This window comes from Salmo salar, chromosome ssa03 (assembly GCF_905237065.1).
Source record: "Salmo salar chromosome ssa03, Ssal_v3.1, whole genome shotgun sequence".
Taxonomy (NCBI): domain Eukaryota; kingdom Metazoa; phylum Chordata; class Actinopteri; order Salmoniformes; family Salmonidae; genus Salmo; species Salmo salar.
In genome coordinates, this window is record NC_059444.1 from 74054036 (window position 1) to 74077412 (window position 23377).

The 23377-nt window shown below is 42.6% G+C and overlaps 1 protein-coding gene across 1 annotated transcript in view; it reads right to left on the minus strand.

Moving 5' to 3' along the window:
- Positions 1–23377, minus strand: part of LOC106600670 (transient receptor potential cation channel subfamily M member 4) — a 60504-nt gene that overhangs the window by 16110 nt on the left and 21017 nt on the right. The window contains exons 5-18 of the mRNA XM_014192188.2: positions 17757–17926; positions 17124–17301; positions 14285–14349; positions 13947–14186; positions 13685–13787; positions 13469–13587; positions 12735–13052; positions 12444–12545; positions 8523–8651; positions 6734–6863; positions 6159–6304; positions 5838–5950; positions 2621–2722; positions 2264–2543 (exon numbers count right to left, since the gene is read on the minus strand). Of these exons, the coding sequence (XP_014047663.2) occupies positions 2264–2543; positions 2621–2722; positions 5838–5950; positions 6159–6304; positions 6734–6863; positions 8523–8651; positions 12444–12545; positions 12735–13052; positions 13469–13587; positions 13685–13787; positions 13947–14186; positions 14285–14349; positions 17124–17301; positions 17757–17926 (2195 nt within the window). The remainder of the gene's footprint in view (positions 1–2263; positions 2544–2620; positions 2723–5837; positions 5951–6158; positions 6305–6733; positions 6864–8522; positions 8652–12443; positions 12546–12734; positions 13053–13468; positions 13588–13684; positions 13788–13946; positions 14187–14284; positions 14350–17123; positions 17302–17756; positions 17927–23377) is intronic.

Here is a 23377-nt window from a genome sequence, read left to right on the forward strand (position 1 = left end):
AAAACACACAATCAAGTCTACATGAAAATGGTTAAAAAGCAACACATTTTAAGTTTTAGAATGGCTTAGTCAAAGTCCAGACCTAATCCCAATTGAGATGTTTTGGCAGGACTAGAAACAAGCAGTTTTTACTTGAAAAAAACGCAAATGTCGCTGCGTTAAAGCAATTCTACATGCAAGAGTGGGCTAACCACAGGAAGCATTTGGTTGCAGTCATTAAAGGTGGCACAACCAGTTATTGAGAGTAAAGGGGTAATTACTTTTTCACGTAGGGGAATTGGGTGTTGCATAACTTTGTTAATTAAATAAAATAAGCATACATTTTTGTTGTTATTTGTAAACACAGGTTCACTTTATCTAATTTTAGATTTGGGTTGAAGATCTGATAACATTCATTATGAAAAATACAGAAAATCTGAAAGGGGGCAAATACTTTTTTACGGCACTGTAGAGCGAGCGAGAGCAAGAGGGAGAGCGATTCAAGTTTTTCGGTGTCCACATCACTGAGCACTTAACATGGTCTTCTCAACCCAGCAGGAGGCTGAAACGATTTGGCATGGCCCCTCAGATCCTTTTATAGCTGCACCATCGAGAGCATCCTGACTGGTTGTATCACTTGCATGGCAACTGCACCAACCTCGACCAGAAGGCCCTACAGAGAGTGGTGCGGATGGCCCATCGCATCACTGGGGGACGAGTAAGGCCCCAAACAATTGCTGAAGACATATACACACACTCACCACCACGCACACACTCAGCCACGACGTATTTGACCCTTTTTGGTCCACCAGCTTCAAACAGCTGTAAAAACTATATTTTGTGCTATTGAAAAAATATTTCACAGTGATTTAGGTGGTACAATGATTTTCACTAGATAACACAGCCACAAAGTCAGAACAGCTTTCCCAGTTTGACAACAGATGCCACTCTGGTGGGAGAAATGAATAGGCAAATATCACAGCCAATCACAACACTGGCGGATAAGTAATACTGTGAAACACTATCATTCCACTATTACCAGCAGATACAGTATATAATGGACATTTTCTGAAATTACAATGCAAAAATTCAACAACAAAAAAATCCCGTATAGCACCTTCAACAAGTAATACAACAAAATCTCAAAAAGAACCTGTCAAAATGATTGGCAATGGTCGCTGTTTTCAATACTTTGTGCACCCCCCGTTGCGAGGATAACGGCACTTAGCCTTTTTCTATAATGTTTTATGAGATTGGAGAACACATTGAGAGGGATCCATCTTCCATACAGAATCTTTCTAGAACTTTGATATCCTTCGGTCTTTGCATAAGGACTGCCCTCTTCAATTCAAACCACAGGTTTTCAAATGGGGTTGAAGTCCAGAGACAGATGGCAGCTGCAAAACGTTGATTTTGTGGTCAATTAACCATTTCTTTGTGGAATTTTGATATATGCATTGTCTTGATGGAAGATCCCCTTACAGTCAAGTTTCAGCCTCCTGGCAGAGGCAACCAGGTTTTTAGCTACAATATCATGGTACTTGGCAGACTTTCCATGATGCTGTTGAACTTAACAAGGGAACCAGGACCAGTAGAGGCAAAACAGCCCCATAACATAAAAGATCCACCGCCATATTTTACAGTAGGTTCTGCATATGCATCCTTCTTTCAAATCAAATGTTATTCGTCACATGCTTCATAAACAACAGGTGTAGACTAACAGTGAAACGCTTACTTATGGGTCCTTTCCCAACAATGCGGAGTTAAAGATCAAGAAATATATATATTTTTAAATACTGACATGAGGAATCAATCCACAGTGAATAATAAATAACAATAACAAGTAAAAATAACAATAACAAAAATAACATGATACAGTACAGGGAGTACCGAGTTGATGTGCAGGGGTACGAGGTAACTGAGGTAGATATGTACATATAGGTAGGGGTGAAGTGACTAGGCAAAGGACAGATAATAGACTGAGCCATAGCAGCAGCGTATGTGAAGCAGTAGCAGCAGCGTATGTGAAGCAGTAGCAGCAGCGTATGTGAAGCAGTAGCAGCAGCGTATGTGGCGAGTGTAACATTTTTGAGCATACAATAGAGTTTAATATTTGCGTTATTTATTTTGCTCATCTTTATCAATGGTGCCAATAATTTTTGAACTGACTAAATATGTATATGTTTTAGTGTGTGTGTGTGTGTGTGTGTGTGTGTGTGTGTGTGTGTGTGTGTGTGTGTGTGTGTGTGTGTGTGTGTGTGTGTTTACATGCGATGCGTCCTACCTGTCGAAACTCCTCACAGACCAGGGTGAAGACCCAGAAGTAGAGAACAAACTCTAAGGTGGACGGGCCGTGAGGGGGCGGGGGCTTGAAGTCCAACAATAGAACGTAAGCAAACAGGCTGAGGAACAGGAAGTACATCAGCACGTTGCCTAGAAACGCTGTGACGGGCGCAAACCAGAACTCCCTCCAGCGTAGCAGTATAAAGGGCCTCTTAGGATTGGAGGAGGGGGCACCTTTCAGATTGACCCTTATAGCAGCATTTTCCTCAGCATCCTCATCCCTGAGAGGACAAGAATGAGAATAATTACTTTTTGTGTGTGCATGCATGTGTGCGAGCGTCCATGCGTGTGTGTTTACATGATGTCGGTGAGGGAGAACATGGTGGCATCGCCTCCGTCCAGACTGTCTGTGTCTTGACCATGGGGCACCTGCTCAGTCTTCCCCTCTTCCTCAGGATCCCTGAGAAAGAGAGGTAGAGATAGAGAGAGCTGATAAACCGACAGACAGACATTGCGCAGAGGAAACCTTCCTTCACCACCAGCCTAATTTCTCAAATTCACACCCTATGAGGAAAATAACGAATGCTTTACATACTGGCCATTTGCCACATATTATAAACTTTTTTCCCCTTCACCACCAACCACATGAAAAAATACTATAGTTTACTATAGTGTAAATCTTTAGTATTACTATATTTCTATAGTTATTGTCATTGCAGACTGTATACTGCAGGGGTTTTCAAACTGGGGTCCGTGGACGTACTGAAGGGGTCCGCGAAAATAAAAAATGCCCATTTGAAAATGTTTTTTTTATGAATATCACTAGCTGTAACAGAATACCACCGTGGATAAAAATGGAATGTCTCTGTGTCCAGTATGAAGAAAGTTAGACGTAGTTTCACAAGCCAATGCTAACTGGTGTATGACTGGACGTCTACAGGAACAGTTAGCATGCTAGCTAGTCCTGTTCATTACATTTTACATTTTAGTAATTTAGTAGACGCTCTTATCCAGAGCGACTTACAGTAGTGAGTGCATACATTTTTTTTTTTGTACTGGCCCCCCGTGGGAATCGAACCCACAACCCTGGCGTTGCACACACCATGCTGGCGTTGCACACACCATGCTCTACCAACTGAGCCACATCCAACTCTTGGGAAGTAGATACATATATTTGTAATATGGAGAAAATGACTATCATTGGAATTAATTACAGGGTTTTTTCTGAATAGAAAATTCTTATGCGGGCCGTCTAAGTGGTAATTTACAGATGGAAAAACAGTTTGTGTCTATTGAGCTATACTGCATATAACAATCAAATAAAAGCTAGACAGTCAGAGAGAACAGAACATTCAGGATACATACCGATTGATTTTGTTCTGCTTGAGCAGAGGAATAGAGCATTAGCTCCATGCCAAACTGTGTAGAATTGCTGGAAATGTGTTTAAAAACTGCAACATTTTCTCTCAACTCAATGAATTTAGTCGATTTGCAGAACATTTTATTTACAAAAGAAAAATGTTCTCTTTGCCGCCAAGATACCCTTCTAGCTAATAGACTAGGTTAGAGTTTACACTTCCTCTTCCAATGAACTCTAACATTTACTATAGTGTTTTTGTTTCATTACCTTTGACATTGAAGTGGGGGCTTTCTCCTTGAGGAAAACTACTGGACAAATACTAAAAGAGCACAGTTTCCAAATCCTCTAAGTAGGACTGGGGTCTGAATGGATAGTTCAGAGCTTCTGCTCTTTTCTATAACCTTTAGGGAACACAATATTGTCTATACTTGGTATGTAGGTTTCTTACTTATGCGTAGCACAAATTGGAATTTGGGGGAAGGGAATGGGCAGGTTAAATGCAAATTAAATGCTGTACTGGCAACTAATTAGCTAAATGAGACAAGCAACATTGCATTTATTCTGAGAAGTCCTCCATCAGCTTCAACGGTGATTGATGACTAAGAAAGCGGTAACTGGGTGCGCTAGGCTACTATAGCATGACAGGAGCCAAGTCTCGTAACCCTTCTTCGCCTCTGCACTCGTTCACACCCCCTCAAAGATTTAAAAGCAGTGGATTGGTGTAACTGTATTGGTATACATTTCATCTAATACCTACCCAATGCTTTTACATATTTTTGATCACTTTTCATGTTATTCTATACAGCAAATAACCAAAGATCAAAGCAAGCAAATTACACCGGCAATAGAAGTGTGAACCTCATTATGAATGGACAAAATGTTAGCGCCATAACTCTTTGACTATATGAAAATTGGACAACTTGCGTTCATAACTACATCATTGATTGTAAATGACAGCTTTTATAGTACTGCATTACTAGATAGCTAGCTTGCTAATTATTTTGTGTCCAAACCAGCCTGATTTCATTGATCTGTAGCATGTTATCTTGATATCTACTTCAATTAGCTCATACCCCTGCACAACCACTTGGAACTGGTACCCTGTCTATATAGCCAAGATATTGTTACTCATTGTGTATTTATTACCTTTCTATTTTTTCCTAGTCTTAAAATAATTATTATATTATTTTTACATTTTTCTCAAATCTTCTTTTTTTCTCCCTGCATTGTTTGGAAAGGCCTGCAGGTAAGCATTTCACTGTTAGTCTACACCTGTTCTTTATGAAGCATGTGGCAAATACAATTGTATTTTATTTGAGTGGCCCAAGTCAGCTGCAACAATGGGAAGTTTGAGCTAGCGTATTCACATTGCATTGGGCATAATACAGTGTTTTTTAAAAACTTAGAAATGAACTGTTTCACTTCAGGTATCATTAAATATATGTACATTATAATTAAATAAAAGGGTGTAAAGTATTAGAAACCACCAAAATAACAATTACTACAAAAATGAATTTTCATTTAATTTAGGCTTTTTCCCTACAATGGTTATTGTAGGCCGCATCAAAAGCATCTTAAAGCTAAGTTCATCGTTAGAACCTTGTTTTTCCATGATTCCAACAGTTCACCCAAGTGTTTTGATCTAAATCGCAAGTCAAATCGCAATTGTAACATTTGGTCAAAAATAAGGCCTAGATTATTTTTGGTTGAAGTTTAATTGAACAGTATAAAACAAATCAGAATGGAGACACATTCTAACGCATTTCAATGGATGTGTTGCCACAGTAGTGTCAGGTACTACTCAAAGCAAATGTAGGGGGGACATGTTCCCCCTGTTCCCTGGCTCCTACGCCCTTGGTTGAGAGCTACTTCCAAAATAAATGGTACATACTCACAAAAGTACAGTAGATGGGGTTAGTTAAATTAAGTTTTTAAACAAAAATGAATGGAGCGAATTTGGAGTGGCAGTTATTTTTTCCTGTCAGCGGTGAGTGTTTTTAGCGAAGCGGGGGAATGTGGACGTTAAGCGATGAACGGGATTTCCGACCGCTCAACTCCGCTCACATCCTCTGTTAGTATAGTATTCTACAGTATAGTAAAGTTAACTACAGTATTCTATTGTAAGTACTGTAGTATTTGTTCAAAGTGGGTAGCCAATCTTCTCTATATCTTAATGCTTAATGGATTGGAAATTCTCAGACAGGTAGCCACTAACCTGAAGCTGATGAGGTTGGTGTAGATGAGGGGGGGTAAGAAGAAGGTGAGGATCAGTTTCCAGACTTCCGTGCTCCTCTCCATGTCTCCCCACCAGATCTGAGACAGCAGAGACTGCCAGGGGAAGAGGTAGGAGCAGAGTTAGTCCTGAGAAACTTCAATTAACCACCCTCCACATTCTAATACACACACTCTGGAAATCTGGTTAGTTTTATAAAGATGAATGTGAACATACAGATCACACGTACACACAGATTCACACACATACGCACGTGCGCACACACACACACCTTGACCTCTGATCCCTTGTTTTAATACAGACCTGCAAGCCATCGTGACTGAAGAAGAGGCGGGCATCGGCTGCGGTGGCCATCTCCAGACAGGTAGCTTCGCCCCACACTAGAGACTGCCTTATAAGGAGGTTGAAAGAGCGACTCTCACTGCTCTGATAGCATTCACTGAACACATCTAGAGAGACAATTAAAGAGTTAATACTCAACACTCACTGAACAAGTCTAGAGAGGAAACGGGTCACAGGTTTTCACATTAGGTTTCCCATTAGGAATAAGGGGTGTGAATTGGTTTGCTTCCATCCTCATCCTACAGGCCATGAGTTTGAAAACATTGCAAATGGCCCCAGACTTGGATGCCCTACAGCAGACTTTTCGAACAGGTGGTCCCTTGCATTCTGATCCGGAGCCGCTACTAGGCATTATGGGGTATAACTTCACTCACAAAATACAAGATGCTCACTTGTATGCAAAACAGATAAACGCCCATAGGCATTACATGGATACATTGACTGTCTAGGCTTTAATTGGGGAATCAGAATGTCAGGGAGCAGCCCATCACATTAACTATCAAACTAGCTAAACATTTGGAATAAGGCTAGCCCACCATTGGCCAAGTTCTCAAACTTCTGTGCTAGCTCCTTCATAGAGAGCTTGGCCGCCGTCTCACTCTCAAGCTTAGACAGCTCCCTCAGAATCTTACAGCCTGCCAGAGCACTGAGGACAGACTCCCCTGCCTAGAGAGAGAGAGAAAGCAAGAGCGAGTGAAAGAGCAAGAGAGAGAAAGAAAAAGGGTATTGTTTTAACATCAGTAACATGTCAGAGTTTCTGTTCCGGGGGCATGCATTGAAACGCTTGGCTTTCTTGTGGCTTTCTTTTTTCAAATAATTGTCAACACATACAGTATCATCACATTAAGGTGTGGGACATTCACTGTATTACAAGGAACAATACCAGGTCTATTTCGCTCCAGCAGCTGGCATATTCTGTCTGTTCACAATTCACCTGTGGTAACATGGTGGCTTTCAACACCAGAAAACAAAAAGAGTTGGCCACTACTATCTGAGAGATTGATTATGAGGAAATAACCGTCAGCCCTCAAGCGAAGGGGGGGGTTGGTTTCACATCATGGGCTTATTAACACTTAATTTTTTAACAACGGCAACACTAGCTCTACTCTCTTGGAATCTGGAAGGCCCAAACTGTCCTATTAAACATTCCAGCTGTCTTGATATCCTAGCAACAAACCATGTTGATATAGCAACGCTCCAAGAAACACACTTTTTCCAAAAGGACTCACATAGAATAGAGAACCATTTGTACAAACTGGCTGCTTTTTCATCAGCCCCAATCAAAACTAAAGGTGTAATCATAATGATACATAAGAAACAAAACATTACCTTCTTGAGTAAAGGCGAATCACTTTCCTTAAATGTATCCATAAAGATAATTAGTATTGTATTCACATCTCTCCTAAATTAACCTTTGTAAATGGCTATATTAATCATTTTGAGCAATAGTGGACCTAATTGATTCAAAACCATTGCCAGAAACTTTAATAGAATGCTCAAATCAATTAAATCCAACTTCAGTAGATTAAATAATATCCCAGTCTCTTTAACTGGCAGAATATCTATAGTCAAAGTGAATATATTGCCATGGCTGAATTTCCGTAGTTCAATGCTTCCCATGGCACCCCCACCCCTTAAATCAGTTAGGCACATTCCTTCATAGGACATGGGAGTGCTCTCCAGTTAAATGCTTCTGGGGCAAAGTTACAAAAATGAATTCCAACTGTTCACTGTGTCCCCTAAATCAGTTAGGCACATTCCTTAATATGATGTGGGAGTGCCCTGCAGTTAAATGCTTCTGGGGCAAAGTTATAAAATGTATTTTTAAGTACATTAATTTAAATATTCAATGCATTGCATGTATTATGTTACTTAACAATGATAGCCTGGACAAATATACTTGACTCTGTAAAGAACAATCTCAGCTAAGCCCCCTATCTATCCATCCATCCATCCATCCATCCATCCATCCATCCATCCATCCATCCATCCATCCATCCATCCATCCATCCAGACTTTTGTTACTTTCTTTGCTTTCAGGCCCATGGGGAAGGCGTGGTACGGGTTGGGGGGTCTCTGGTCATTGTGTGGGGAGGGCGTGGGGGATGTAAGGGGAGACTCAGGGGATGGATGGGTGGGAGGGACTGATAAGCAACCTCGTATGCTGGGTGGGGTGGGAACTGAGGTGGGGAATGGTTTGGGGTTATCTTTGTATGTATTTCTTTAATTGTTTTTGTTGTTTTTGTTGCTGCCTGGACCCATACATTCTTAACTGACTTACCTCGTCAGATAAAAGTTTAATAAAATCATTCATTAATAAATTACCATCTCCCAGAAGTAGACAGCCATCTCACTGCGGTTCTGCAGCAGAGCCCAGATAAACAGAGAGGCCCAGGGATAGACACAGCGCTGCTCTCTATACGGACAATCCCCCAGTAACAACTTATTCACTTGCTGAGAGAGGGGAGAGAGGGGAGAGAGATACAGTACATAAAGAGAGATAGGGTGAGAGTAAATACAGCTTGGTTAGCACAGCAGTCACAGTTACATTCTATGGCCAGTGATAAAGTGGGTTCACCGTAGCAGTGTTGATAATTCAACTATATTGGTGGAGTCTACAGGCCTAGTTAGTACACATCACTGGACCTTGTCATTGACAACAGATGCATTTGTAATTCATGTGCTCTTGTAGTGCCCTAAACACTCTTAGAAAAAAATATATATATATTCTAATCAAATGTTTTATCACATGCACAGAATACAAGGGGTAGAAACTTGACCGTGAAATGCTTGCTCATGAGCCCTTACCAAGTTTTCAGAAAATGTATACAAATAAGGTATTTGAGGTAGATATGTACATGAAGGCAGGGTAAAGTGACTAGGCATCAGGATAGATAATAATAAGGTATTTGAGGTAGATATGTACATGAAGGCAGGGTAAAGTGACTAGGCATCAGGATAGATAATAATAAGGTATTTGAGGTAGATATGAACATGATGGCAGGGTAAAGTGACTAGACATCAGGATAGATAATAATAAGGTATTTGAGGTAGATATGTACATGAAGGCAGGGTAAAGTGACTAGGCATCAGGATAGATAATAATAAGGTATTTGAGGTAGATATGTACATGAAGGCAGGGTAAAGGGACTAGGAATCAGGATAGATAATAATAAGGTATTTGAGGTAGATATGTACATGAAGGCAGGGTAAAGGGACTAGGAATCAGGATAGATAATAATAAGGTATTTGAGGTAGATATGTACATGAAGGCAGGGTAAAGGGACTAGGAATCAGGATAGATGATAAGGTATTTGAGGTAGATATGTACATGAAGGCAGGGTAAAGGGACTAGGAATCAGGATAGATAATAATAAGGTATTTGAGGTAGATATGTACATGAAGGCAGGGTAAAGGGACTAGGAATCAGGATAGATAATAATAAGGTATTTGAGGTAGATATGTACATGAAGGCAGGGTAAAGGGACTAGGAATCAGGATAGATAATAATACGAGTAAAATAAAGAACAGAGTAGCAGAGTAGCAAATAATGAGTGTGAAAGTGTGTGTGTGGCATCATGTGTGGGGGGAGGGGGACGTGTGTGCGTTTGTGTGAAAGTGTAGTGTGTGAGTGTATATACAGTACTGCGTATATACACAGTGCACAAAACATTATGAACACCTTCCTAATACTGAGTTGCACCCCCTTCTGCCCTCAGAACAGCCTCAATTTGTCAGGGCATGGACTCTACAAGCTGTAGAAAGCTTTCCACAGGGATGCTGGCCCATGTTGACTCCAATGCTTCCCAAAGTTGTGTCAAGTTGGCTGGATGTCCTTTGGGTGGTGGACCATTCTTGATACACACAGGAAACTGTTGACTGTTGTGCCTGGCACCTACTACCATAACCCGTTCAAAGGCACTTAAATATTTTGTCTTGCCCATTCACCCTCTGAATAGCATACATACAAAACCCATGTTTCAATTGTCTTAAGGATTAAAAATCATTCTTTAACCTGTCACCTGCCCTTCATCTACATGGATTAAAGTGAATTTAACAGGTGACATCAATAAGGGATCATAGCTTTCACCTGGATTCACCTGTCATGGAAAAGCAGGTGTTCCAAAAACCTGTTTTACTCAGTATACAGCAGGGGTTGGAACCGGTTTAGGGAGCAGAACAACATTTCTCAAGCAACAGAAATGGAGCCTGGAACAACAGCGATCTATACTGTTCCAGAACATAACCGTTATTTTAAAAGCATGGGAACCGGTTAATATCATTATTTTATGTTCCAGGCATTTTTTCTAGTCCCACAAAAAAACACAATAAAGCACCTATGCAAAACCCTCAGTCACTCATAAACGTATTCCAGTGTCTGCTTGCAAGCTGAAAATCTTTGTCAGTGTGTGTGCGTGCGTGTTTAGGCTACAAACATTACAATCGTGATTCAGAAGATAGGGAAAGAGATTTTTAATTCGCTTCTGATATAGAGGTCCTTGATGGCAGGGAGCTCGGCCCCATTAATGTACAGGGCTGTCCACACCACCCTCTATCGCGGTTGAGGGCGAGCATTTGCCATACCAAGCGATGTTGCAGCCAGTCAAGATGCTCTTGATGCTTCAGCTGAAAAACTTTTTGGCCCATGCCTAATCTTTTCAGCCTCCTGAGGGGGAAGAGGCTCTGTCCTCTTCACGACTGTGCGGGTGTATGTGGACCATGTTAAGTCCTTAGTGATGTGGACGCCAGGGAACTTTAAATTCTCAACCCGCTCCACTACAGCTCTGCCAGCAGTATTTTTCCTGTAGTCTACGATCAACTCTTTGGTCTTGGGACGTTGAGGGAGATGCTGTTTTCCTGGCACCACAGTGCCAATTCTCTGATAATGGTGTTGGAATTGTGCGTGGCCACACAGTCATGGGGGAACAAGAAGTACAGGAAGGGGCTGAGCACACACCCCTGAGGGGCCCCCATGTTGAGGGTCAGTGTGGCGGAGGTGTTGTTGCCTATCCTCACCACCTGGGGCTAGCCTGTCAGGAAGTCCAGTTGCAGAGGGAGGCGTTCAGTCCCAGGGTCTCGAGTTTGGTGATGAGCTTGAAGGGGACTATGGTGTTGAACGCCGAACTGTTGTCTAGGAACAGCAATCTCACATAGTTATTTACCCTCTTGTCCAGGTGGGAGAAAGCAGTGTGAAGTGCAATTGAGATATCGTCATCTGTGGATCTGATGGGGAGGTATGCAAATTAGAGTGGGTCCAGGGTTTCTGGGATGATGGTGTTGACGTGTGTCATGAGCAGCCTTTCAAAGCACTTCATGAGTGCTACAGGACGATAGGCATTTAGGCAGGTTACCTTGGAGTTCTTGGTAACAGGGACAATGGTGGTCAGCTTGAAACATGTTGGGATTACAGACTGGGACAAAGAGAGATTGAAAATGTCAGTGAAGACACTTCCAGTTAGTCTGCGCATGCCCTGAGAACCCGTCCTGGTATTCCATCTGGCCCGGCAGCGGTTTAAAAGTGTTACTCATATTGGAAAACGAAGAGCAAGATCACTATGAATTCCAATAGGAATTACACATCACTTTACAAGCCAGCATAATGTGATTTGCAGGCCTAATGTGGCCTGTAATCCAGGAGCTTCAGACCACTGTGTTAGGGTATATAGGCCCTCAAAGTAAGGCATTATGATATACAGCATGTAATGTATTGTCAAAAAGAGGTGGTTCATTTTAAAGGCTAATAAGGCTGGTAGAACCGTTCAAAGATAAAAGGGTTCTAGGAAGAACCTTCCCACTGGGGAAAAAGTGGTTGAATCAACGTTGTTTCCACATCATTTCAAGAAAACAATTCTATGTGATGAAGTTGAATCAAATGGGAAAAACTGATTGGATTTGCAAAAAGTCATCAAGGTAAGGGAATTTTGTATTTTTTTCACCTTACTTCTAATCTAAATACAATGTCATAGTGACATTTGTTCTTGATTTTACGTTGAATTCAAGTTAGTTGACAACTCAACCAAATGTAAATCAAAAATAGATATTGAACTGACGTCTGTGCCTAATGGGTTTAGACGATAAAAGGGGTTCCTGGTAGAACCATTTATTTAACGGTTCTAGATATAACCAAGAAGGGTTTCCATATGGAGACAAGCCAAAGAACCCTATATGATTCTTCTTAGCAACTTTTTTTCTGAGAGTGTATAGGGGATAGAGCGCTATTTGGAACGCAACTATGGCAGCCACTACCTTCAGTGCTTTCCAGGTGCTGGTGCTCTGGTCCAAACCCAGAGGACTGTAGTAGAAGGGTTGACACACATCTCCCAGGATGTCCCATAGTAGCCGCGACACCTGGAGGGAGAGGCGAGTCACAAATAACTGAGAACAAAACACCTAAATTAGAGCAAATGCGCCTCCACACAGAGCGAATGACCCCATACCTCCCCTCTCACCCCTCCTATTTGACCAATTCACCATGTAATTTTTCAATAAATACCAGGTCATTTCTGTACCATGTATTAAAGTGCAACCCCTCCTCACCTCATACAAGCTGAGCTCTTTGGCAGAGGAGGGTCCTGATATGGGGCTCATAGGGCTCTGGGGCCTCTTGAGGGGTGTAGGCTCGTCCGGAGAGCAGGGGACAGTGGGCACGGATTTGGCCAGGCTCTGCCTCTCTGTGAGGCGTCGCTGGAGAAGCGTGTAGGCCAGAGAGCTGCTGGACAGCGAGCGGTACAGGCCCTCCAGACGCTGGTAGGTCAGGTAGTCCAGGATGTTGAGGCCGTTCTCGTTGAAGAGACGTACAAACTGGGGCTTGTTGTTGATCAGTGCGTCCGTCATGGAGTCCTCCAGGTCCTCGTACTGCGGGAGGATGGGAGGGCGTTTTTATAAACATATCTATCACTGTCTGTCTGTCAAAAGTGAAACAATAACATCCTGCCGAGTGAGAAAATAAAGAAACGCTTCACAAATTGGAAATTGTTCTGATTTCCAACTTCCCTTCAACACCAGCCTACCTTCTCTGTATTGTTCCAACTTCCCTTCAACACCAGCCTACCTTCTCTGTATTGTTCCAACTTCCCTTCAACACCAGCCTACCTTCTCTGTATTGTTCCAACTTGTGAAGCCGTTCCTTATGTTCCTCACGTTATCAGATACAGAGAAGTTGGAAAGGTAAAGTCTGTCGTTTTGAATAGAATAAATATCCTGTCAACTAAATAACATAAAATAAAAGAAATGGAGTTAAAGAGTGGCGTCAGAAGTGAGGAGCAGCTCACCCTCCATTGGATGTCTCCGTTGAAGAGTTCACTGTTAGCGATGTCCACCCTGTTCCAGGCTACTGCAAGCTTCAGCTCCTCTGTGTACTCACTGGCGTCACTGGACACACGTTTACTGGCTGACAGACATTACATTGAACGAGTGAATAGTTTGACCAGGATCATGTTCAACATATTTGTCAACAGACAGCAAACGCACAACTCACGCACACCTACCTCTGACCAGAGCCTTCAGTAGCACAGTGTCAAAATCATCAGGACTGTCCTGCTCCCCGTGGAACACTGTGATCAGATCTCTGTTCTGATAGATACTCAGAGCCTGGGGAAAGAAAGAAAACAAATGAGAGAGAAAGAGGAGAGCGAGACAGAGAGGGGAGAGAGACATAGAGAGATAGAAAAACAAAGGAGGAGAGAGGGCGAGAAATAAGCAGTATGATGAAGTGCTCACTCACACACTCCCCACCCATCCCACACGCACCCTGTCCACAAGCTTCTCCCGGTCTGCCTCGGCAGGGAAGTGCCTCTTGACCCTCTCACGGGTCCTTTCGCGCAGCTCCGCGCTGGGGCTCTCGCTCCCCTCACCCTCTGGCGGGGGAGAGGTGCAGCTCATGGGCACAGCTGACAAGGCATCCAGCAGCTCACAGATAAGGTCTGCCGCTGGACCAGAACCATTCAACACCAGCCAGGGAGTAGCCTTCCTCAGAGAGAGATCCACCCTCTGGAGGGAGGGAGAGAGAGAGGTTTGGGGGGGTGAAGGGAATGTTCTGGACATGGACAGTAAAGTTAAGTGATGATAGTGATGTTGTAATAGCTTACCTTCAGCATGGCAGCTTCCCCTGAGATGAGCATACACAGCACAGGAATCTCTATACTGCCACTACCTGGAAGATAACAGGTACAGGGAAGGGGTGTGGGGAGAAATCCATCAAATTATTATCAAGTTTTTAGTCATGAGTCATTGATCAGATGTCATTGTGAATGTCCATCATATTAATGTCAATGTGTGAATGTTTCATGATGTACTACTCATATGAATATCCACAAGCATTGTGGGTTTAGAACAGTTAGTTAAACGGATTTCCTTATTAAAAAATATTTTTTAAATTGTGGCACTTCACGATAGTGCACGTTATGCTTGCGCAGAGAAAATTTTTGCAGTGAGTATTATTATTATCATCATTATTTTCTTCAGGGGATCTAATAATTTGACCAGGTGAAAATGTAGCTATTTGAACGTGCATATCATGATCTGACATAATGGTAGCCTCATTTTTGGGATTTACATTTGAGATGTGCGCATATTTTCAGAATTTCAAGCATTTTGAATGAGGAGCCATTTGGAGCTAAATGATGCGGCTCTTATACAAAAACGGAGCAAAATAACTGCCCATGACTAGGAGAGATTGCAAGTCAGAAGGGCAGTGGACTTGAACCCATGCCAACTCTGTTAGCCTAGGCTGTGCATGTGGGCCGGGGTCCGCGGCTTTAACCGTTGGACCAGACAGGCCATGTGATGTGTAATTCCGGCCAGAGTGAGACTATACAACAATTGGCACTTTGAATCACCAGCATTGAGAATGGCTGCCAGGGCAAGGAAAATGTATCGAGACTACCTAAATCATATAACTGCAACAGCCATCTCAGAAACAGGTGCAAAAAGTCAAATTACTAACATTAGGTTAGTTTAGATATTTGTTTTTATGTTTGTGTAATTAACCAATCAATGTACATGCAAAAACACAGGTATTGAAAGAAAAAACATCTGAAAATCAACCTGCAATAGAGCATGCTGGGAGACACTGTATGATAATGTTAGGCATGGTTTTGAGCAAACATACATTTGTAATTTTACTCAACAAGCTTGTTCAAATTCGTCTCGCTTCGAATTTTTTGATTGAACGTACAATTGTAAGGCAAACAAATTAAATGTTATTGGTCACATACACGTGTTTAGCAGATGTTATTGCGAGTGTAATGAAACAGCTGCAATAGGATTGTGAGTTTGCTCAACATTTGGGCATACAGTATAGCTGAACCAACATACAGTGTTGCCTACCAAAGGCAAATATGAATGTAATTTTACTCAAACCTTTTCAAATTCAGCTCACTTTGAACGGAGTTTGTTGAGTAAACAAAATTTCTTAGCTCAAATTCTTGTCCATTTGAAGTCCACTCAACTCACAGAATAACGCTGTTGGTTATGTTGGCTTTTTTACAGTGTATAAATGCAAGGAAATCTCCTCTTCTCTTTTATGACCGATCCACCGGGACACATATTAAAATTGGATTGATACAGAGAATATTAGCATGGTCTTCCTGCGCATGCACCAGAATGATGTGCTCTCCCCACTATTTATTGTTTCTGCAGTGATGATTCACCATCTTCAGACAATGATTGTGTAACTTATTTGTAGATAATCGTTGTTTGAAGATCAAAAAGCAGTAGTAGCAGTATGCAAATCAGAGAGCCAATTGAACGTCTTTTTCACCAATGAGATTCAATTCCCGACGTTCACCAAAAAGAGCCTTTCATTCGCGAACGACCATCACTAATCTCTCCTACCTTTCCTGTCTCCTCTTCACTATCCGATCTCAATAAAACAATCCCCTGTCCCCCAAAAAAGGAATTACACATCACTTTGCTTAATGTGACTTGCAGGTTTGATGTGGCATGTAAACCAGGAGTTTCAGACCACTGCATTAGGGTGTAACTGGGTCTTCAAAGAAAGGCCTTGTGATTACAATGGGAAATATGCAAATAAAGTAGAATAAATTCTCAAGTTGAATTGTATATTCACTCAACCTAAAATTCCAAGTTGAGTGAATATACAAATAAAACTTGAGAATGTATGTTGGTTCAGCTATATGCCCAAATGTTGAGCAAACACAATCCTATTGCAGCTGGTTGCCTTACAATTGTATGTTGAATCAACATAGTTTTTTTACAGTGTAGCCATGATGTCAACAACAGAAACTCCCATTGGTTGCTCACCAGATGAGTTCAACTTTGGATGAACTGTCAAACATTGTTAGTCTTTCTTACTGAAATATAAAAATAACCCACCGAATATAATCAACACGAAAGCGTTACATGAGCATCACTGAGTTGTATAGGCTATATCATATCGCATAGGACGTTGGGTGTGAAATGTAGGTGAAAACTCGTACTTGAACGTTACGAGAAATAAATCAGGTTTTATAATTGTAAACACGTGGGAATAGGATAGGGGCTTTAGATGGCAGATAATGACCACTCCATAGACAGCATAACTTTGGCTTACCGTAACCTCACACTTGCATGCTGAAATCTGTGCACTAGAAACATGATTGCTGATTAAAGAAAAAGTCACTGTGATCTGCACTTAGTACACCTTCACTGGGCGGCTTGAAAATGCTGCACTTCACCTGTACACCTGTAATATATTTTATAAACTTTTAGGAGATGGGGGCTAGTCTTACCAGTACGTATGCATTTATTTTATCTTTATTTAACTAGGCAAGTCAGTTAAGAACAAATTCTTATTTTCAATGACGGCCTAGGAACAGTGGGTTAACTGCCTTGCTCAGGGGAAGAACTTTCGGTTACAAGTCCAACGCGCTAACCACTAGGCTACCTGCCGTGTGTGTGGTGTGTGTGGTGTGTACTGTGTCTCACCCCAGATGCCGGTGCGCTGGTGGGAGATGTAGTCTTCCATCTTGGACCTGAAGGCCGTTTCCCCTCCCCGCCGGCCTACACTCCCATCATCCACCAGCAGGAAGGCCTGGTAGTTATTATCCAGGCAGCACGAGTCACGGGATGCGTTCTGGACATAATACCGCGCAGGGAAACTACCCTGAGAGAGGAGGAGGAGGGGGAGGAGATGGAGAGAAAGAGAGGGGGGTGGGAGCAAGGTTAGAGAAGGGGATCAGCGAAGGTAAAGCGAGAGGGGAGGGGGAGAGAGATCAAGGTAGAGAAAATAAAGGAGGGGAGACAGAAAAAGAGAGGTCAGTGTGATTACCATCCATTGTGTATTACAATGTCCTTGTTGTTACTAATTACATTTCCTGTGGTTTTGCTTGGCTGAGTGAGAGAGGGTGAGAAGAGGGGAGAGATGAAGGAAAGTGAAGGACATTAATTTATTTGTATTCAGTGTCAGTGTACAGTAGTGTGTTCCTGTGCCGCCTTATGTGTGTGTGTCTGTGCATGTTTAATTCTGTATACATTGAACATTGTGTGTGTGTGGTCATGACATGTATGCGTCTATTCATGTGTGTGTGTGTAAGTGTATTTGTGTCTCTGAGCGTGTACCTGTGTGTTAACTAGCTGCTCTCTGTTGTGCACCAGCCCCCAGGGGGCCACGCCCACAGCAATGACTTTCTTCTGGGAGAGGGAGGAAGCCGCTGCTGCATGATCTCGCACTGCCTCCCCAACACAACGACCCACCCCCTCCCTCAGCCCCCCCGTCACTATCCACGCCCCTGGGAGAGAGAGGGAGTGAGAAGAGGAGGGAGAAATGCAGGGAGAGAAGGGGGAGGGGAAGAGAGGGAAGTGAGAGAAATGTTAATGACACAATAGGTACATACATTTTTAGAATGAGTCTGTAATCCCTGCAGGAATTGAACCCACAACCTTGGAATAGCAAGCACCACATGCTTACCAACTAAGCAACACAGAATCATAGACAATAAACAATATACAGATAAGGAGCAGGAACCTGTTGGTTAAAATCAAATTTTATTTGTCACATGTGCCGAATACAACAGGTGTAGGTAGACCTTACAGTGAAATGCTTACTTACGAGCCCCTAACCAACAATGCAGTTTAAAAAAATACGGACAAGAATAAGAAATAAAAGTAACAAGTAATTAAAGAAGAAGAAGGGCACTGTGAAAATGTGAGATGCATCCATCCTTTAAAAGTCAATTTGTCCATTTTACGGCAGTGAAAGACGTATTGGAATCAGGCCTAGAAAGGGTTCTTTCAAATACTGAATTTGAATGCTCACTTATGCCCCTATATGAAACTACTGTTCAGTATATCCTGTTCCTTCTCTGGATCAGCTGTCATCTGACCTACTGGTTTGCCTCTTACCATTGCTGTGTCTGCAAACTTTATTATGCTTTATGTCTGAACTTGCTTATTTCCCGGCCTTGATTTAATGAACCTGGCCTAGGTGGTCATGTGTCCTGTGAATATCTAACCAGTACAGCTAGAGGAAGAGGAAATGCAGAGCTTCAAAATGGTACAGTATATCATACTGTAAGGCGTCTGTGTGTAGCTGGTGAGATGAGTCAGGCCCAGGACAGCAGATATGAGTAATGAAAGCAATTTTACTCAATAATATAACAATACACGTCGTATAAATACAAGGCCACAAATACAGACCGCAATACAATAAACAATTACTCAAACAAACAAACATGGAGGAACAGAGGGTTAAATAATGAACAAGTAATTGGGGGATTGAAACCAGGTGTGTAAGACAAAGACAAATAGAAAATGAAAAGTGGATGGGCGATGGCTAGAAGGCGGTGACGTCGCCTGCCGAACGCCGCCCGAACAGGGAGAGGGACCGACTTCGGCGGAAGTCGTGACACATACACTGTAGTTGGAGGAAAAATGGGAAAGTTATGCTACTTTGAAAGATAATAAACCTGTAAATCCACTTAGGAGACATGTAGGAGAAAAAGCCTTTGAAAGTCTCTTCTTTGTTCACGTCCCTTCAGCATTGTTCACGCCTGCATTGTTCAAACCGCACTTAGCCCCAATCACACGTTAGTCCGCATGCGAGTCAGCATGGCATTGTCCTCCAGAAACTAGTCTCTCCAGTTCCTACTCTAGTCTCCAGCTAATTTATTACCTGATTTACTTAACAAAAGGCATATCTCCAAAAGTGGTCCAGGTGTAATCTGACATGGCACAAGTGGGGGGGGGGGTCCTCTTTTGTTCTCTATTGCTCCTCTATTGTTCCTCAAGCAAGGGGGGATGCCAATGACATCAGAGGGCACCATCAGGCCAACTCCCTGAATGGCTTACTCCATGAAGTTTGTACTTGTCTAAAAAAAAACACATTTTGCTCAAAACATACTTATTTTTAGCTTACTCTATTTATAAGTGGGATGTTGTTTTTAAAAGTAAAAAAATTGCTGGAGTGCATCATTAAAAGAAATCAGAAATACTGTTAGAATGTTTTTCAATTGACTGCCATAGGCCCAAATAAAGAAGTAAACTTTGGCTATTAATAACATAATTTGTTTTTCACATGGTTGGTATCACGACAAGGTTCAGATATAAAAATGGGGCATTGGGCCAAAAAAGTTTGGGAACCTCTGTACTATAGTATTTACTGAACTGTTTTTACAGACTAGTACGGTATACTATAGTTTTTACTGTAGAGTTTTTGCAGACAGTAATCTATGTACTGTAGAGTTTTTGGGGACATAAGTGTAGTATTTACTAACATGTTTTTGTTTTATTATGTTTGACATAGAAGTAGGGGGCTTTCTCCTTCAGGAAACCTACTGGACAAATACTACTCTGAACAAAAATATAAATGCAACATACAACAATTTCAAAGATTTTACTGAGTTACAGCTCATATAAGGAAAACAGTTGATTGAAATAAATTCATTAGGCCTTAATCTATGGATTTCACATGACTGGGAATACAGATATGCATGTCTTGGATCAGAAAACCAGTCAGTATCTGGTGTGACCCCCATTTGCCTCATGCAGCGCGACACATCTCCTTCGTATACAGCTGATCAGGCTGTTGATTGTGGCCTGTGGAATGTGGTCCTACTCCTCTTCATTGGCTGTGAGAAGTTTCTGGATATTGGAGGGAACACGCTGTCGTACATGTCGATTCAGAGCATCCCAAATGTGCTCAATGGGTGACATGTCTGGTGAGAATGCAGTCCATGGAAGAACTGGGACATTTTCAGCTTCCAGGAATTGTGTACAGATCTTTGCGACATGGTACTGTGCATTATCATGCTGAAACATGAGGTGATGGCAGCGGATGAATGACACGACAATGGGCCTCAGGATCTCGTAACGGTATCTCTGTGCATTACGATTGACATTGATAAAATGCAATCATGTTCATTGTCCGTAGCTTATGCCTGCCCATACCATAACCCCACCGCCACCGTGGGGCACTCTATTCACAATGTTGACAGCAACAAACCGCTCACCCACACGATGCTATACACGCAGTCTGCCATCTGCCCAGTATAGTTAAAACTGGGATTCATCCGTGAAGAGCTCACTTCTCCAGCATGCCAGTGGCCATCGAAGGTGGGCATTTGCCAACTGAAGTCAGTTACGATGCCAAACTTCAGTCAGGTCAAGACCTTGGTGAGGAAGACGTGCATGCCGATGAGCTTCGCCGAGACGGTTTCTGACAGTTTGTGCAGAACGTTTTCAGTTGGAGAAACCCACAGTTTCAGGGTGGCTGGTCTCAGACAATCCTGCAGAATCTGGATGTGGAGGTCCTGGGCTGGCGTGTTTACACGTGGTCTGTAGTTGGGAGGCCGGTTGGATGTACTGCCATTTTTTTTATGTGGGTTTGTAAGGAATGATCTGTTTTTGGTCACATTACTTCTCAAAAATGCACCACTAATGTTCATACAGTGAGCCTGTAGAAGGGGCTCTGGTCTCAATTACTCTGAGAGGCAGGCCTGTCGTGACCAGATTTAACCTCTCATGGGCCAGGCCCAGAGGGCCATGGTCTATGGGTAAGGTTGATACATTTCTCTGTTTACCTGGGTCAGGAGATCCGTGCGTAATGGGAGTTTCCAGGGCTCTTTGCAAAGCATAAGAATGATCTCTGCTAGCCAGAGCTTGCCTGGCCATCGAGGGGCTACCGGGATAAGGGAGAAGCCTCCTTCCTTCATTAGGGCTGTTGCGTTGACTGTATTACCGCCACACCGGCGGTCACAAGTCACGAAGGCAGTCACAGTAATTAGGCTTCTCCAAGCTCTGATGCCCCGCTGTCCCTCTAATCACTCTGACATCAATGCAAATGTAATCAAAAATCTAATCAGACACTACATGAGAGCCCATGAGCCCAAAACGGCCTCCATTAAGAAGAGGAGAATCCCATCAGCTTTCTATAAGCTAGGCCTACAATATTTATTTATCAACTTTCCTAATATTAAGCACATTGCTTATCTTTACAACAGGACTATAGCTTACCTGGCTGGCATTCGCTATTTAAGTGCAGAGATGGCATGTATTTTCCCCCCTGCTTCAATACAGGTGCATGATAAATGGTCCATTCTAAATCAAAACGAATTTCACAAACTCATCAACCAAAAAAAGTCCCTTTTTCAGGACCCTGTCTTTCAAAGATAATTCATAAAAATCCAAATAACTTCACAGATCTTCATTGTAAAGGATTTAAACACTGTCTCCCATGCTTGTTCAATGAACCATAAACAATTAATGAACATGCACCTGTGGAATGGTTGTTAAGACACTAACAGCTTACAGACGGTAGGCAATTAAGGTCACAGTTATGAAAACTTAGGACACTAAAGAGGCCTTTCTACTGACTCTGAAAAACACCAAATAAAGATTCCCAGGGTCCCTGCTCATCTGCGTGAACATGCCTTAGGTATGCTGCAAGGAGGCATGAGGACTGCAGATGTGGCCAGGGCAATAAATTGCAATGTACGTACTGTGAGACGCATAAGACAGCGCTACAGGGAGACAGGACGGACAGCTGATCATCCTCGCAGTGGCAGACCACATGTAACAACACCTGCACAGGATCGGTACATTCGAACATCACACCTGTGGGACAGGTACAGAATGGAAATAACAACTGCCCGAGTTACACCAGGAACGCACAATCCCTCCATCAGTGCTCAGATTGTCCGCAATAGGCTGAGAGAGGCTGGACTGAGGCCTGTTGTAAGGCAGGTCCTCACCAGACATCACCGGGAACAACGTCACCTATGGGCACAAACCAACTGTTGCTGGACCAGACAGGACTGGCAAAAAGTGCTCTTCACTGACGAGTCGCAGTTTTGTCTCACCAGGGGTGATGGTCGGATTCACGTTTATCGTCGAAGGAATGAGCGTTACACCGAGGCCTGTATTCTGGAGCGGGATCAATTTGGAGGTGGAGGGTCCATCATGGTCTGGGGCAGTGTGTCACAGCATCATCGGACTGAGCTTGTCGTCATTGCAGGCAATCTCAAATCTGTGCGTTACAGGGAAGACATCCTCCTCCCTCATGTGGTACCCTTCCTGCAGGCTCATCCTGACATGACCCTCCAGCATGACAATGCCACCAGCCATACTGCTCGTTCTGTGCGTGATTTCCTGCAAGACAGGAATATCAGTGTTCTGCCATGGCCAACAAAGAGCCCGGATCGCAATCCCATTGAGCACATCTGGGACCTGTTGGATCGGAGGGTGAGGGCTAGGGCCATTCCCCCAGAAATGTCTGGGAACTTGCAGGTGCCTTAGTGGAAGAGTGGGGTAACATCTCACAGCAAGAACTGGCAAATCTGGTGCAGTCCATGAGGAGGAGATGCACTGCAGTACTTAATGCAGCTTGTGGCCACACCAGATACTGACTGTTACTTTTGTTCAGGGACACGTTATTCCATTTCTGTTAGTCACATGTCTGTGGAACTTGTTCAGTTTATGTCTCAGTTGTTGAATCTTGTTATGTTCATACAAATATTTACACGTTAAGTTGCTGAAAATTATCACAGTTGACAGTGAGAGGATGTTTCTTTTTTTGCTGAGTTTATTATATATAAAGACAAGATTAAATCAAGAATAATCTGATGGGTGACAATATTAGCCAATCACTTGTGAATTCTATATTATCACTTGTGAATGATGCCCAGCTTAAGGCAAGAATAAAAACAATCATAATCACACACCTCATGTAGCTTAGCCCATAGGCC